Source organism: Drosophila sechellia, chromosome 3R, assembly GCF_004382195.2.
Source record: "Drosophila sechellia strain sech25 chromosome 3R, ASM438219v1, whole genome shotgun sequence".
In the NCBI taxonomy this organism is placed as follows: domain Eukaryota; kingdom Metazoa; phylum Arthropoda; class Insecta; order Diptera; family Drosophilidae; genus Drosophila; species Drosophila sechellia.
The window spans coordinates 5,996,793-6,013,168 of record NC_045952.1 but is presented as its reverse complement, the minus strand read 5'-3'; the positions used below and the strand labels follow the sequence as shown (position 1 = coordinate 6,013,168).

Here is a 16,376-nt window from a genome sequence, read left to right as displayed (position 1 = left end):
AATCAGTAAAAGAAAAGAAGACTAGAATTGTTGTAAAAAATTCGTACAATTAATGAACCTTAAGTTGCAAACTTCCAATGAATCTAACACTGATAGCCAATTATCTAGCCCAAATGGCCATCAACCTAAGCACCCACTTCCTTCCATCGTTGGAATGGGGACCTGGTTAACCTGATACTTGTGTGATTTGATTTACCCAATCGCATGCAATGCGATAGCAGCGAAAGTTGTTCAATAGTAATTGGCTTAATTATGAGCACAATCTACATAGAAACTCGAAATTAAATTCGAAATTAGCGAAAAGACATATCCACATTATATAAAAACGCGAAAAATGAATTTTTCGAATGCCATTGCGAGGGGCCAAGTTTTCTCAGTTCGTTTTTCCACCTGCTTTTTGCTGGTAATGTCTTCATTCGTGTTACACATCAAAAAATAAATAAATAAAAAAATCTCATGATAAAAGTCGAAGAGAGTTGGCCAAACTAAGGCCATGAAACCCAGACGAAATCTCTTTCAATTTAATCTCGAATTTTGGGTCTGTTTCAAAAGCCAGCGACACCGAGTAAAATGAAGCCAAGTCGGTGCGCTTTAAATTGGTTCATTTTTCCTTATTTGTGCACAAAAGGCATTTAACCAATTTGCTCTGCAACGAAGCTTGCTTGATATTACGTCAATATATTTGGCTTAATTTTCGGTTTTCTTTGTTTGGTCTACATTTTAGTGTTTATTATTGGATGATTAAAGTCAAATAAATCAAGGCAGGCGGAATGATAAGTAAGCTACCCATATTTATTTAGTTGAAAACTGCTCGATATTTGGTATCATTGCTCGTTAATTGCCATGATAAAATGGAATTTATTGTACCGATAGTTCGTATTTCCTCATCCATTCACAAGTGCTCGAATTAAATAAGGGATTACAACAATTAACCTACAAATATCTACAAATAAATAAAATAAATTTCGGGCTTAAAAAACACTACAGCAGTTTAATTTAGTCAATACAAGCACAATTAATGTGGCCAACGAACGTGGCTTAAAAGCCAGCAAAAAGTGTAGCAGCTGCCATTGTGTTGCTATTGCTATTGCCGTTTATTGTCAAAGCGGTTAAGCGACATGCCACCAAAAATTATTGACAATCACTTTACAAACTGTTTTCATTGCAGCCGGGAGTTGCAAGAAAAACAACGCGCACACTGAGAGAAACGAGGCCCACAATCGGACGGCCAGCACTTCCCCATTTTGGCAGCCAGCAACCAACCAGTTGCATATGAAAGTAAAAGTAAAGCATGCACATGCAGCATATAATATATATACAAACTGCATTTAAATGCATTGCAGACTGACTGAGGCCGCTGGAGACTATATGTTTTATATATATGTATGTTTTCTACACACAAAACAAACAAAAGGCGAGCCGGTGCGAAGACAGCCACACCGGTTGTGAATGCAGACACCGCTCAGACAACTATACCCATATTATGTGCACATAAGTCCATATATACGATACATATATATGGCCCCTAATGAAATGCGTTCAAAAAGGCCGAAACGATGCCCAGATGCTGATAAACCAGCTGAAAACCAAGCCAGGCTCAGGCTCAAAAATAACCCAAAACTTCATTTCGAAGACATGACATCATATATATGTATGTATGCTGCATAATCTTCTTGCTCGGGATTTAAATTGACTAAACAGAATTTCTTTGAATATTCGACGCGCGACTCAAAAGGTTTTGCTCTGGGAATTCTTTGCGACAGTGAATTTATTTCTTTGGCCTTCAGAGATTTTACGGACACATTCGTGTTTTGTTTAGAAAACATAAATTGAAATTAGGGACAAAATAAGTAGCTTAAGAGTCGCATTTTTATTTCATAATAAAAAGCAGCTTCTTTTTTCTTAGACTTATAACATTCTATGGAAGTTTTAGTTTAGGGTTTGACTTGTGTATTTGTTTTAAATAAATAAAATGTAATTATATGAAATTATTATAAATGTAATTATTCTTATATAAATTATGGATATAAAAAAATAAATTTTTACTTTTTAAACTTAACTTTTACGCCTAGAACAGTAAATTTCTCACAGCACTTTCATCTTTATTTCTGCAAGAGAACTTCAAATGTTTAAAAGTCACCAGTAAAAAATAAATTAACATAAACCAAGTCGCTGGCTTGTCAATCATGGTCCATTTGACCATGACCATGACTGCAGAGTGCAGATCTTCTCACGATCGTTTGAGTTGGAAAATCGCGGTTTTTCGGTGTTGCAAAAGCCATTAAATTGATGCATGTATAACATGACACCAAGCTCGATAATAATTATTAAAAATTTCTGCCTTTTGGCGAATGGCTTGTGAAAGTTTTTGGCACAGGAAGCTGGCCGCGATTTATGCAACAATTTATTGGACATTGTTGTTTCTGGCACTCTCTCATGCAAATTGTGCGGAGCTCAAGGCCTTTGCGACAAAGTCGTCGACTGCATACAAAATCCGAAAATGTGATTCACATTTCGGCTCATGTGATACGCTTGCAAAAAGCTGCCGATCGACCTTCGCCAGGCGAAAACGTCACCGAAAACGTGTGTTCGAGAAAAATCAACTTGACATTTTATTAGTTTCAATTCCGGCACCGGATACTAAGTGAACTATTTAGCATTTGGCCGGTGTGGAGAATTACCCCAATGGGTTTGGGTAACTGAAGTGACTCATTAGATGGGCATTTTTCAAGCGTCAGCCAAAACACCATTAATTTTGACCAACTTATACGGCCACCAGACAAAACGGCATGGCCACTTCGATGTAATTAATAATTATTAAATGTTTATATAAACGTTATGGGGATGTGGGTTTCAGTCGTAGCTTATGTATATGCTGGCCCACTTCAAAGTCATCGAATCACGGGCTATAAAATTAATAAGCACTTTAGAATGGCCAAACGAGAGATTGTGAATCTCGAGAGCAATAAAAACACACGAAGGCGAAACTCAAACGCAGCGAAAAGATCAAGTTGAAGACCAATGAAAATGCAAAGATACAAAATACAATAAAAATAGAAATACAACGGCCTTGAAAAATATTTAGCAGCGAATATCTTATTCAAATGATACCAAATGCATATTATTCATTTAAATAAACGAATTTATATTTCGCACAAGTGGCATCTTAGAATTGTTTAACTGTAGCAACCATTGAGCAACAAAATGCCGTATTTTCCCACTACGAATATGCGTAAAATTTAGATCCGCTTAGACTTCAGTCATTTTTTAGTAGACAACCCGCAGTTCGATGTCGTCACACGGTGCGTATACGCAATTAGGCATGCACGAGTGAACTTGGCCCCCAAGTGAAGTCGATTCACTGATCATTTGTCCGACTTTAATTGCGACGATTGTTGCAGCCATTTGGCAAACTAACTGATAAGCGTTTAATTTGATTATCAGTGGCCGGCGTCTAGTTTGCATCGAAATTTATTAAGTGTAAAAGGTCGAATAGCTGCTTCGTTGTGGGCCATGGCCTGGGTGTAGCAATTTGGCCTCTTAATTAAGCCGAACAAGTTTGTTGTCTAAGTCTTTTGTTTTAGAACTAAACTCAACTCGCTCACAGCTACTCTCTGTTTAGCCCCCTTTTTTTATTGTGAGCCCCATTGACATTTAGCGGAAAGCTGATCGTTCTGAGAGAGGCGCAAATCATAATCTAATCGAAGTGCCGGTCGCGGGCCAAAGCTGATCAGCCAGATCGACCTCGAGCGGCAGCTGCTGGACAAGAATGCCAAACCGCTCCGCTGAAGGCAGTCCACTTTAAAGAACAGCACGCAACCGGCAGCCGGCTTTTGTTGCTATATTCTCGATTCCATGCCATTGCGGCCGAAACGGGGTTATCTGCTCACTGAAAGAGGTTGTAAGAACCAACTTGTATACTTCTATAGGCAAATAAATCATTCCATTTGCTGAAGAATAATATTTGGCCAGAGAAGTTGGGAACATAAAAAAAGAAGGAAACTACAAGATAAGAGATTTATGTTTGGGAAACTATGCCATTTATCAGCGTTTTCTTATCAAAAAAAGAAAGCACAATTTGAATGTTTGCAATAAATTTTTTTTAAATAAAACTAAGAATATTAAAAGATGTATGTATGTGTGCCTCCAATTCTTCTGCATTTTAAATGTAATATTATTTATTTATTTTTTAATATCACTTTTTATTTTCATTCATATTATTTTCGCAATAAAAAACTTTCAGCTCCTTAAGATATTAAGATATTATCCTCAAGATATTAAGTCTGAAAGTCACTTAAAAACGATTAATCCCGATCATATAGAGCATTAAACTCCACACATTCCTCATTCCTATATTGGCTTTCTTTTTTGTGCACACATTTTTTTGTCGGCTGCCTCTTGTGATTCTGTTATTAATTTATTAATAGTTTTTGCTGCGAAACCCGTTGTCGTTACTCTATTGGCTGGTCATGGGATTTTGTTTATCATGAAAATTCTAAATGGCATGCTCATGTCATTCGCTAATTGTTTATGGCCTTTAAAAGCCAGGCTGCAAAGCAAGTTCGCCGCTCACGTCGCTCAGCAAAGACCTTGACTTTCTTTTTAGTAAATGAGACATTTCTCCAACACCGCCTGGCTACAATTAGTTGCCCATAAAAAACTAAGGGCTCGAGTTGACAAACTCCAGCGTTACAATGCGCATTTTTAAAGCAAAACTGTTTGCTTGTGTGTAGAAAGTCTAAGTCTTCGCGTTGACAGTGCGTTTTGTTGACTCACTCAGCCGCCGTTTCTGCGAGATTAGCTATCTTGAGTAATTTCACTTGCTGGCATGCAAATTTCGGTGCTATTACAGCCGCTGGTCAAGCAGAATCGATTGCAGAACGCAGCGGATATCCATTTCAGGCGGCCACAAAGGCTGTCTTTAACAATCTGAACTCCGCGATATTCTGCTTTTGTTCAAGCCGGAACAATGACGAATCAATTAAAGCTTGCCGCCAGGCCAGCCAACTTTTGTCTGCCTTCCGCCTGTACATTTATCACTTATGGATCGCGCACTTTGCGCAGACGCAGGTAACTAGTTTTCACCGCAGAGATACAGCCACCGCCACCGCCACCTAAAACACACATTTCAAGGCAATAAAATATGTTTGTCCATGTAATTCTGCAGCGTCTGGAAGTGCACTTCGGCGCGTGTGTCTGTGCCAAATGCATTTCCATTTCGTTTTGTTTGGCTCGGTCTCTGTTTATTTTGAGTATCCGTGGGGAATGTTGACCGTGCATGTCATTCGCGTTTAGTTTTGAAAGTTGTTTGCTTCCTGTTGCTGCACGTCGCGTCGGTTTGGCCATTTTAATTAAAAACACATCACCTCCTGAGGCTGCTATGGCAATTTTTATGCAAAGTGCGTTTAGCTGCTCGATATTTAGCAAACGTTTCGATGCAGCGTAAATTTCATACTGAGAGTTAAATGTTACAGAGAAATAAGGCGGCAGCAAAAGGAAATCAATCAATACAAACCCACAAGAGTAGGCACTTCAACCGCTCTTGGCCCAGTTTGTGCGTTCAAACGAGACCAATGAGTGGCCATTTGCACTTGAAAGTGCATATAATAGGCAGCCAAGTGAAATGGATGCGAGAGAAAACGATGGGTAAGGACAATAATAAGCGCTTCCGGATTTTATTGTCAGAGTAACGATTTTGAATCAATTTAATTTGCGCGCCCATTTGGTATTTTAATACTGAAATCAAGTCTCGTTTTTTAATTATTTTCTGGCAACGCCAAGCTTGTACACTTTTAAAAGTGCAAAAAAAACATATGATCGCTGCATTCTTGTTTAGTTGCATTTTAAATAGTCAAATAAACTTGATAAATTGATAGCTTGTTAATCAAATTAACCCAAAATGGCTAGCACTTCTCGCGCAGCTAGAAGCCAGAATGCCACCCTCTCGCAGGCATCTGAACAACCCGTTCATGTGGTCGACGCCAATGTTCGCGCCATTCTAAACTACATCCTTGATCATACCGCCCAGAAGATTCCCATAAAGGACAAGGATTTGTTGGCGGTGGCTGGGGACAAGAGCGAACTGAGGAGCCGCCTGCCGCTGGTCACTAATCTGCTGGCCGAAAGATTCGGTATAATTCTAACCCCACTGGACGCGACCTCCAAGACGTTAATCTGCACTGCGGAGGAGCCGGTGGCCTCCATTCACGAGCTGACGTCGGCTCAACGCCCGCAGTTCACGCTGCTGTATATCATTCTTATGTACATCTTCCTGCGCGGCAACCGCATCGAGGACTCGAAACTGTACGCTATGCTGGAGATGCTCAACATCTTTCCCGACGAGGAACATGGCTACTTCGGCGCCAATCTGCGCAAACAGATCGAGGAGACATTTGTGAGACAACAATATCTGAAGCGGGAACGCTCACAGCTCAGTGCTTACGATGATCCCAAGACATTCTTCCTTTGGGGACCACGTGCCAAGGCGGAGTTCACATTCGAGCAAATGGTGCAATTCGCCTCCAAGCTGCTCAATCAGCATCCCAAGGCCTTCGAGCATCACCTCTCCATGGCCCAAGAAGGGCTAAACGCGGAGCAGTAGAATGTCCGCCTTCTAAGTTAATTTACAGAATTTAATCTAACAAATTTAAATCCAAATAATATATGTATCAGTAAGAATAGATTAACATGATCTTTTAAAAACAGCACGTCTTTTCTATTTACTTAAAACTATACTTAACAACGGAAGCAGAGACCCGACTCTAATACTTTGCATAGTCTGTGTCCATTATCAGCTTGCCATCCTTGTCCTTCAAACGAACGCGCCCGTTGGAGTAGCGCGTCTCTTGGCTGCCATCTGGATACACTAGCTTCACAGTGCCGTCCGGATACTCCCTGCGCTTGTTTAGTTTGGTATGAATCTCCTTTTGGCCATTGGGCAGATTGAGAATCTTGTCACCATTCCGGAGCTGCACTAGATGGGTTCCATTCGCGTAACGCCACTCCTCCAGTTTCTCCGTATCGCTGGGATCCACAATCTTAATGCTGTTGTTGGGAAAGTGAATCTCGACAGTGCCATCCTTGCGGCGATGTTCCGTCTGCCCGTTGGGAAACTCGAGTATTTCCAAACCATCTAGGTAGGAGGTGTGCCAAGTGTTGGTCTCAGCGTAGTAATACTTCACTGTGCCTTCCCTGATGTTAGTTTCCTTGATATCCTTGTTGAAATACAGCATGCGCACGTTCATGCCATCGGCGCTAATCTTTTTCAGATTGCCGTTTGGGTACCAAATGTCCTTGCTGCCATCCTCATTCGTAATCTCCCGCTTAAGGTCACTGCTGGAGTTGGCAGCCGCTGGGGGGGTATCAGCTTTCGTAGCGGTCACAGGCGGTTGAACTTCCTCCACTTCCGCAGAACTACTGGAGGCGTAGCTCTCATCCAGAGCATATGGTCCTTTCTTATTCCTGCCCAATGAGCGACTCCGACTTCTCACTTGGGCACTGCCGCTACTCTGACGACGGTTGTGCGGCTCTCGCTGCTTGGCAGGCTTACCAGCAGTACCATCCAGAGACTGGGTGCGCCGACCGTTCTCATCGAGGATATCGGACATCGTGGCGGATGGTAACTAAAAGAAGACATTGCTTACATTACGATATACACACAAACAACGTCAGATTGTACTTACCACTTTGGGAGCAAGCCGCGCTATGTTCCGATTGATCTCCTGCAGCATCTTGCTGTTGTTTTCGCGGCCAATCTTGACCAGCTCTTGCTCTAGGCGCTTGTTCTCCCTGCGCAGCAGCTCGATCTCGTCACGGTAGTTTCGCTGCTCCTTCTCACTGGCCCGCAGTTGAGCGCGCAGTCTTGCTTGTGCCGAAACATGCGCCTGCTCCTTTTGCTTGAGCTGAAGCTGCAGTGCCTCCACTTCCTGCTTCAAGGCGGCTATCTCCTTCTTTTCCTTGCTGTTTGCATTGCTCTTGTGGAGTCGCATTTGCTGCTCAAACTTGCGGCGTTCCTCCTCGATCTTCATGCGCTCGTCGTGCAGATAAATTTCAGCTTGAATCTTTTCGTCATGGACGCGTTCCATGGCCTCCATGTGATCTTGTGTGCACTTTGCCTTCTCCAATTCGTGCTGCTGCCTCAGGCGAAGGAGTTGGGCATTCTGTTCCTTGAAGGTGGCTATCTCTGTCTCCAGCTCTTCAAGGCGAGAGCGAACGAGATTGGCCTTCTCCTGAAGATCTTTGGTTATGGGTTCCTCCGACTGCTGGCTGGGACTTGACTTCTTCTTCTGTTCCAATGCCTGGAAGAGTGCAGACTTAAACTGTTCAAAGAGCTGAATATTGGAGCCGTCGTTGAGAGTGGTTGCATCGGAGTACTCGTGCGTGTCATTGGAGTCGGAGAAACGCACTCGCACTTGGGTATTCCCCACCTGGATGGGTGTCATTGTGAGGGTCTGATCGCTGGACGGTTCGTTGTCCTCCTCGTCCTCCTCCTGCAGTTCCTGTACCAGCACCTGGTCCACCTGCGGCTGCAATCGCATCTGACGCACCTGCTGTGTGACTACAATGTGGTCAGAGTCATCGGCTATTCGGCGTCGCTGATCTTTGCGCGCCATAAAAGTTCGAATGCAGCTGGAGTTCATGTCAATGTTTCCCTCAGTGGCCTTCTGTTCGAGTAGCTCGAATATGCTTACATTGCTGTCATCCTCCACTCGGATTTGAGCAGAGCGTCTTTGGATTTGCGCTGGCTTTATATTCTGTGTGTCCAGCACCTTGGCCCAGCAAACTCCTGTCATGGGACTGGCCTCCGAGGAGGCTTCATCATCGGCATGAGTGGTTTGTCCCGCCCTGCTCTTCTGCTCGACAAATCGAACTCTGGGCGAGATGCTCGAGGCAGTAGTGGAGGACGCATAGGAAGACTTTAGGTCTGGAGTGGAACTGCAGGCGTTCTTGCCGATAAGCATCTGCTGAAAGCGCTGCTCGTTGAGATCGAGCTGTTCTGGGGGTTTGGGAGCTGGTGGAGGCGCAGGATTGGGAGGTGACTTGTGTTTCTTAAGAATACCCTTTTTCGTTTGAGGCGTGCGGAACTGAGGGTGGGCATTAGCGAACTTGTATCGCGGCAGGTTTTCCAGGCGCAGCTGGTCGGGATTGATCTTGAACCGCTGCTTAAGGCCTTCGCCGCGACGCAGAAATGGGCGTTTGGGCTTGGCCGGCTGGGGATCAGCCATTGGAATCTCTGGCTCGTGGTCGTCCGGATCCGCCGCAAGTCGCGGCATTTGTATAGAGTGCTCCTCGTCCCACTCCTCCAACACACTGTTTTCGCGGCTTTCCGTCTCCTGGTGTAGCAGTCCCAGCATTTTGTACATATTGCGTTGCTCCAAGCCGAGCAAAACGCGCTGATTGGACTGTCGCTCCTGCAGCAGCCGCTTCTGCTCGTCCTGCCAACGACTAAGCGCCGCCAGCCGCTGCGCGATGGCCTCCTGGCTCAGAGGCATTCCAACAGGACTTCCACCAGCCTCCTGCATGCTTTTTTATTCGTTCTTAGAATCGCAATTTTGTTTAGACGCCGTACGCGTAGGGGAATTTAAAATTACGGCAGCAGTTGTCCAACACTGCACGAGTGGCAGCTCTGTGGTCAGGGATGGCGGTAAATATGCGTTTTGATTAGATTTAATTTTTTATTTAAAATAAAATATTGTACATTTTCTTAAGCAATATGAAAAATTGTTTTTTTTTTCAATTCTGATCCCCTTCCTCCAGTTCATCAAAGTCCTTAACGTTCACGTCTGCATCCTCGCCGTACTGCAAGATATTGTCAATTTGCAGCAGCAGATCGCCCACGCTCTCCTCGTCCTGGGAATCCAACGGGAAAAATCTCACCAAACTGTAAATAATAATAAACATCAATATTTATAATTTTTATTTTTATTTTTTGAATTTATTTATAATTTTTGAACGTCACAAAAATAACCGATTTGACAAGTGGCAACGCCACCGCATAGCTCGCAACCCTCGTATCCCACACAAAAGCATTTTTCGACGCGTCGCAAAAGAAAATGTGCTTGTGCAATTGAAATCGAGTGAAAAAAACCAAAAATAAACCCCATTAGTGCATCAAACTGCAATAAATCAGTGCGTTTCCGGTAAATGGCCGGCGTTTGCAAAAAGGCGCGCAAATAGTGAGCTGACGAAATACCACCAAAAATCCCAACCAACAAATCCCAGGCAGCCAGCCACTAAAAAAATCGCCTAATTTACGATACAAAACACTTTTCGAGGGCAAATCGAAAAACGCTGAATTCCGGGCTCGGGCCAAACAGCGCACCAATTCAAAAATGGAGACGCCCGTTGAGGAGCACGGCATGGACCTGTCCAAGGTGTCCGTGGTGCGCTCCGCCAAGGGCGTGGATATGCTCTGCGTGGACGACTATCTGTACCACTTCGATCGCATCGGGCGGAACAACACCTACCGATGGCTGTGCAACAGGCGCAAGGACAAGTCCACTCCCTGCAAGTCCCGCATCTGCACCATGCTGCCCGATCCGCTGGACAAGACGCGCCACGTCGTCGTGGACGTCGTTCTGGCCCACATCCACCCGCGCTGCAGCGATCACGAGGTCAACAAGGTGGCCCAGCGCAAGCGGCTCTCCGTAATGATGATGAACGACGCATACAGCACCACCCAGCCGAAGAGAGCACGCCTGTACGAGCGCGCCAACGCTGGCATGAATCCGCCGGAGTTCATCTACGGAAGCATAGACAACTCCACCGTGGAGGCCTCGTTCCAGTTGGACTTTGAGGTACGGCCCCAGGCCAACTGTACGGCCCATGCCCCTGAATACTGAACTCAACTATTTATTTAGAATCTAGCTGCTTCTCTTTTTCAGAAAGAGCATTGATATTAATATTTATTCATATTTCGGTAACCAGCGCTACTTTTAAAATGTGAATTTGCTCACTTTAGTAATGAGAAATGGTTTCCCGCCAATTTGGTTTTTTGTTTTTATTTTCCAATTTGCAAATCCAACGGCCAGACCGTTAGAAGGACAATAAATACCAAAGCTTAATCATTTATGATTCAAAAAATACCATGTATCTCCACACCGAAACTAAGTGTTAGGGATTTTTTTAAAAAATGGGAATCAATAATTTTTATAACATGACCGATACTAAATAAATTTAAATAGGATTCTCATGAAGTAGAATTTTTAGTTCATAAACAATTTCACAGCACAAAAATGACTAACATGAAATCTTTTTCCGCAGGACAAGGACCGTGTGTACATGCTACGGCGCCGCGATGGCCGCGTGATGGTCTGCATCGATGGGCATCTGTACTACCTGGCCGGAAAGTCCTACAAGGGCGACATATTCCGATGGACCTGTGTGCGCAAGCGTGACATTGAGTGCACGGCCAGGATCTGCACGGAGGCGACTTTGGCGGGAGCACATCGCCTGCATGCCGTCGACACGGATGCCCACATTCATCCGCACTACTCGGCCGCTAAACTGATGCACATGTTTTCGAAGCACCAAATCGTGTTGGTGGAGGACGAAAATACCTCGGATGTGCTGGCAGAGTGCCCCAATCTCGAGTACTTCGATCCGGAAAACACCTTCGACACAGCTCAGCGGGGCGATGACTTGGAATCCATAATAATCGAGGAGTGCGAGGATAACTACGATATATACATGAGAACGGACGGAAGCCAAGGTGAAGGGATTCAAGGCAACGAAGAGCTCGAGAGCCAGGAAGGGGACGACGAGTCTTCGCTGCTGGACCCGAAAATACACCACAGCTCCAAGTGGCCAGCGGCATTCGACGTAATTGCCAACTATCTGCCGCCGCCGAGCCACAATCCGCTCACGGAGACCGACTTGACCAAGTTCACATTTCTTCCCTCGGCCAAGGGTCGTAAGGTGCTCTGCTTGAGTCAGCATCTGTTCCACTTCGACTCCCAAAGCAGGTCCAACGGCCACATGTTCTTCACATGCATAAACCGACGCGACAAGGCCAACACTTGTCACGTCCGCATTACCCTAGACCCGGTTGAAAACGGACCAGTAGTGCTTCGTATCAATGGGGAGCACACGCACAATCCAGATATAAAAGAAATTGCTCGCCGGCTTAAGCAGCAGGCCAAGCTGGATCAGGACAATGCGCACAAGTTGCAAAAGATCGAGCACGCTGAAGAGATTAGTTTCGAAAGCGACGAGGGGTCGGCCAGCCAGGGAGGCGATACCTTCGAGGCGGAGAACAGCGTCGACGAAAGCTACGAACCCATTGACACGCGTAATGTGGTTATGAAGAAGGTGATTAGCATCGATGGCGCCATCAAAATGGAACCAGAATCGAAAGCGAACATGATAGTGCAGTACCTTAAGGACGGAGCGAACAACATAAGCGCCAAGATCGAGATACTGCCCGACGCACTAGATGAGCTCGAACCACACGCTGGTTATGCATCCACGCCTTTGCCGAAAGTTCGACAGCCTCAGATCACGAATATACGTAGGCGACGCGATGTAGCAGAGCCAGCGAAGGGCGCCCAGCCGGACATGGACCTCTCAAAGATTTGTACCCTGAGATCTGCCAAGGGGCACGAACTGCTGTGCGTCGATGGCTATATATACCACGCCAAGAACCGCGGCGTCATCTCGCGCAACTATTGGGTGTGCATCAAAAGCCGCGATCCGGACATTAATTGCAAGAGCCGCATCTCGACGGCCACCCAAAAGGATGGCTCTATTCGTGTGCTCCGTGTTTACAACAGTCACAGCCATCCTTTCAGCGAGGACGACATCAAGCGGAGGCTATACAACGAGATCAACAAGAAGAATAACAAGAACCTAAAGTTTCGGCCGCTGCACTTTATAGGCAAATCGTTGGATCAGATTCAGCAGGAGTATGGAGATTTGGCCATCGAGCGTCTGAATGTGTCTAACATCAGCAGCGACATTGTGGTTCACAAGAAGCCTCGAATTAGCGGCAGTAATAACAGCAGATCCGTGTCCCAAAGAGCGGATTCTCACCATGAGGACGATGATGTTGTTATCGTGGAGGAAGAGTACCAGGAGCAAGAGGAAGGCGTCGAAATGAACATGGAAGACGATCAACAATACGTGGATGTGGACAACACAGATGGCATCATTGAGGTTGTCGAAGAAGTAGCCGATGAAATGGAAGGCTACGGCTCTATTGTGTATGTATACCAACCAGTAAGAAAGAAATCAGGTTCATAGACATAGTGATATTCCTCAAAACAAAAAAAAAATAACATTCTAAAAAACATACATGCATGAATAAAAACAATAGGATAGAACTTATGGCACACTCAGAATACCTCGATTTACAAATGCTGGTAAATGTGGTCAAATCATCTTTTGTGCCCATAATGCGACATTATAAAGAACTTGTGGCCTTTAAGGGTCGACAAATCAGGCAGAGTATTTGTGAACCTATGTCAGCATAATGTCTTTCAAACGCAAAACTAGTTTTGAATATCATTGAAATGAACACCTGCCATATCTGGCAAGTTGATTCAGCACATCAGTATGGTTTGAAAGCTGCTCGAGAGTACAACATTAATTTTGGGTCAGTTATCATTTAGTATTTTAAATATTTCTTAAAAAGCCCAGAAATTCTTGAACAGAATTTTGCGATAGACTAAAACAGCATCAGCAATAATTAAACTAAAAATAGATATATAGTATATAGACACTAGAGGCAAATTGCTTTCACTTTTAAGCTACAAGCAAACCGGTCGAACAAGAGACAAATACACAAAACTAACGATCGCTTTGTACCCACAGACCCATATACACCATGAAACTCTACGCCGTATCCGATGGGCCGCCTTCCCTGGCCGTTCGCATGTGCCTGAAGGCCTTGGATATACAATATCAACTGATCAACGTGGACTTTTGCGCCATGGAACATCGCTCTGAGGAGTACTCGAAGGTATGTGCATATGGAGCCCTGACTTTGATTTTGAAGCCGTTAAAATTGGAAATGCATTGCAGATTAATCCGCAAAAGGAGATCCCCGTGCTGGACGACGACGGTTTCTATCTATCGGAAAGCATTGCCATTATGCAATACCTCTGCGACAAGTACGCGCCGGATTCAACGCTGTATCCGCAGGACGTCAATTTGAGAGCAGTGATCAATCAGCGGCTATGCTTTAACATGGGATTCTACTACGCCCCCATATCCGCCCACAGCATGGCGCCCATTTTCTTCGACTACAAACGTACGCCCATGTCGCTGAAGAAGGTGGAGAACGCACTTGAGGTGTTCGAAACCTATTTGGAGCGACTGGGCACTAAGTACGCGGCAGGCGACAACATAACCATTGCAGACTTCGCTCTCATTTCGGCCACGATCTGCTTGGAGGCAATTAACTTTGACTTGCAGCAGTATCCGTTGGTGAACAAGTGGTACGAAACCTTCAAGGCGGAATACCCGCAGCTGTGGGAGATCGCCAACAGCGGCATGCAGGAGATAAGTGCGTTTGAGCAGAACCCACCGGATCTGTCACACATGGAGCACCCATTCCATCCGACGCGCAAGTCTAAGGGCCTGAAGTAGTAGATTGTAGTTTTAAGACTAGGACCCTGCCAGCAAGGGAAGTGAAAAACGTTCTCCTTTTAATTCTTGTGAAATATTCGATATATATATATAAAGATATGAATATATATTTATATAATTTTATATTAATATAATACTAATAACATAATTATATAAAAATATATAATTATAGCTTGTTTTGCTTTCCAAATTGACATGAACATAATAAAAATAAGAATAAGGCTAAAAAGAATGGTACCCAGAAATGTAAGAAAATGTAAGAAAGTATTAAAATGTGCCCTCAAAATTTTCTGCGATTGAAATTGCAAGACAATGGAGGTCAAGCTTAAATTTTTTTCAACAGAATACATATTTCCATTATTTTTGTCTTATTAGAAAATATTATCATATTCTGCTAACAATTTGAAGTTGTTTTATGGCAAGAAACTCTTTAATCAACCTTGTTTATTATTATAAGAACTATTCAACCTGTGTTTATCATTTATAATAAAACGTTTAGATAAAACCAAAAATGCGTTTCATTTAAAATGATTTAATTCTGCTGATAAAAAACCCACGGATTTTAATAAAACCATTATGTTGGTAATATAAGAGGACTAAATGGGAAATATTAACAACCACGAACTAGTCGACATTTTTGTACAATACATACAAAAGTCTCTCTTTAAATAAAATGTAGCTTTTTTAAGAAATCAAAATAAACAAAATGTTTTAGACTCTGTAATTTCAGTAAAATCCACTCCGCTACACCGATTTCCGTATCAATTAATTATAATTGATTAGCTCACCTGAAATCCTCAATCAGCGCGCCAATAGCCTGCGTAAGCTTTGCATATTTCTCGCCAAAACCAGTCCCGATGGTCAGCTCCCCCATCAGACTGTGGGCATCCGGTTCCAGGTATATCTCCAGCTGCTTCCGCGCATCGCTGCTCAGCAGATCCACTTTGGTCAGCACGTTGACGTGCGGCTGCTCCATGTTGGCCATCACACTGAGTGCGGCCATGGTGCCGGAAATGAACTTAGCGCCGTCCACCATGAACTGCGAGTCCAAGCAGAAGACGACGCATGTGCGGAAGTTCCAGGACTCGAGCAGTTCCACCAGCTGCCTGCCCATCTTCAGGTGAGTGAACAGCTCGATTTGGCCGGGCATGTCGAACAGGATGTAGTCATCGTCCGGCTCGCCCACCATCAGCTCGTTCTCGCCGCCGCAAAGCTGATCCTTCAGCCATTCCTGGTTCTCGATCAAGAACTCCAGGCAGAAGATGAGGCCGCCGTTCGGTCCGTAGTGCAGCTCCACGTCTTCCATGGCATCGTCCAGGTGGATCAGATCGCGAATGTCGGTCAGCGGGTTGTAGGTGAAGTGCTCCGCCGCCGGATCGAGGTTCACCACCTGGATATTTCTCTTGCAGTCCATCGCATATTGCTGCATTAAGCTGCAGTACGTCGACTGGAGAGAATTTTGGGTGTTAGATTAATGGAACGCACCGGCTGCCGTTCTTGTGGACATACCTTGCCACTGCCTGCCGGGCCCACAATTATTTGGGCGAACCGCATGATTATGAAGTCGTAAGTGATAAGTTACTTTCAGTAATTAAATTCCGCAACAAAACAAATTCTAATGTGAAACATAGCGTGCGCCAGCTGTAGTGCTGCGCAACGTATAAACTTAGCACCATTAACATCCGCCTCAAATAGGTTGGCAGCACTACATGTGGCCCGCCAAGAATTCAAAATTTAAACAGCATTATTTACGCGAAAAGTATGCTCAACTTTATACAATGAAATCACAC

General features: G+C 44.3%; 4 protein-coding genes across 5 annotated transcripts; 2 read left to right on the top strand and 2 right to left on the bottom strand.

Moving 5' to 3' along the window:
• The first annotated feature begins 5,788 nt into the window (after positions 1-5,788).
• Positions 5,789-6,702, top strand: LOC6614212 (MAGE-like protein 2). The gene has a single exon (XM_002038621.2). The coding sequence runs from the start codon at positions 5,900-5,902 to the stop codon at positions 6,599-6,601; it is 702 nt and encodes a 233-aa protein (XP_002038657.1). The 5' UTR covers positions 5,789-5,899; the 3' UTR covers positions 6,602-6,702.
• Positions 6,694-9,588, bottom strand: LOC6614211 (centromere protein J). The gene is made up of 2 exons (XM_002038620.2): positions 7,683-9,588; positions 6,694-7,622 (listed from the first exon to the last, which is right to left on the bottom strand). Exons 1-2 carry the CDS (start codon positions 9,519-9,521, stop codon positions 6,762-6,764), a joined length of 2,700 nt encoding a protein of 899 aa, XP_002038656.1. The 5' UTR covers positions 9,522-9,588; the 3' UTR covers positions 6,694-6,761.
• A 99-nt stretch (positions 9,589-9,687) lies between these two features.
• On the bottom strand, positions 9,688-16,248 carry LOC6614208 (GPN-loop GTPase 3). The gene is made up of 3 exons (XM_002038617.2): positions 16,096-16,248; positions 15,375-16,033; positions 9,688-9,880 (listed from the first exon to the last, which is right to left on the bottom strand). The coding sequence occupies exons 1-3, from the start codon at positions 16,138-16,140 to the stop codon at positions 9,733-9,735; spliced, it is 852 nt and encodes a 283-aa protein (XP_002038653.1). The 5' UTR covers positions 16,141-16,248; the 3' UTR covers positions 9,688-9,732.
• On the top strand, positions 10,008-14,928 carry LOC6614209 (glutathione S-transferase 1-1). Of its 2 annotated transcripts, XM_032720754.1 has the most exons (4): positions 10,008-10,796; positions 11,263-13,199; positions 13,810-13,957; positions 14,020-14,928. In XM_032720754.1, the coding sequence occupies exons 1-4, from the start codon at positions 10,332-10,334 to the stop codon at positions 14,584-14,586; spliced, it is 3,117 nt and encodes a 1,038-aa protein (XP_032576645.1). In that variant the 5' UTR covers positions 10,008-10,331; the 3' UTR covers positions 14,587-14,928. The 2 variants fall into 2 exon arrangements, with proteins under 2 accessions (XP_032576645.1, XP_002038654.2); XM_002038618.2 differs by lacking the exons at positions 10,008-10,796; positions 11,263-13,199 and adding an exon at positions 13,525-13,591.
• Positions 16,249-16,376: the final 128 nt, after the last annotated feature.

Bases quoted from the DNA above. Each gene is read 5' to 3' on its own strand.
- LOC6614208 (XM_002038617.2), bottom strand. From the start codon at position 16,140: ATGCGGTTCGCCCAAATAATTGTGGGCCCGGCAGGCAGTGGCAAG. The intron at 16,034-16,095 runs GTATGTCCACAA...AATTCTCTCCAG, and splicing joins GCCCGGCAGGCAGTGGCAAG to TCGACGTACTGCAGCTTAAT. The intron at 9,881-15,374 runs GTGAGCTAATCA...TATTATTTACAG, and splicing joins GCGCTGATTGAGGATTTCAG to TTTGGTGAGATTTTTCCCGT.
- LOC6614212 (XM_002038621.2), top strand. From the start codon at position 5,900: ATGGCTAGCACTTCTCGCGCAGCTAGAAGCCAGAATGCCACCCTCTCG.
- LOC6614209 (XM_032720754.1), top strand. From the start codon at position 10,332: ATGGAGACGCCCGTTGAGGAGCACGGCATGGACCTGTCCAAGGTGTCC. The intron at 13,200-13,809 runs GTATGTATACCA...TTGTACCCACAG, and splicing joins GAAGGCTACGGCTCTATTGT to ACCCATATACACCATGAAAC. The intron at 13,958-14,019 runs GTATGTGCATAT...AATGCATTGCAG, and splicing joins GCTCTGAGGAGTACTCGAAG to ATTAATCCGCAAAAGGAGAT.
- LOC6614211 (XM_002038620.2), bottom strand. From the start codon at position 9,521: ATGCAGGAGGCTGGTGGAAGTCCTGTTGGAATGCCTCTGAGCCAGGAG. The intron at 7,623-7,682 runs GTAAGTACAATC...GTCTTCTTTTAG, and splicing joins CGCGGCTTGCTCCCAAAGTG to TTACCATCCGCCACGATGTC.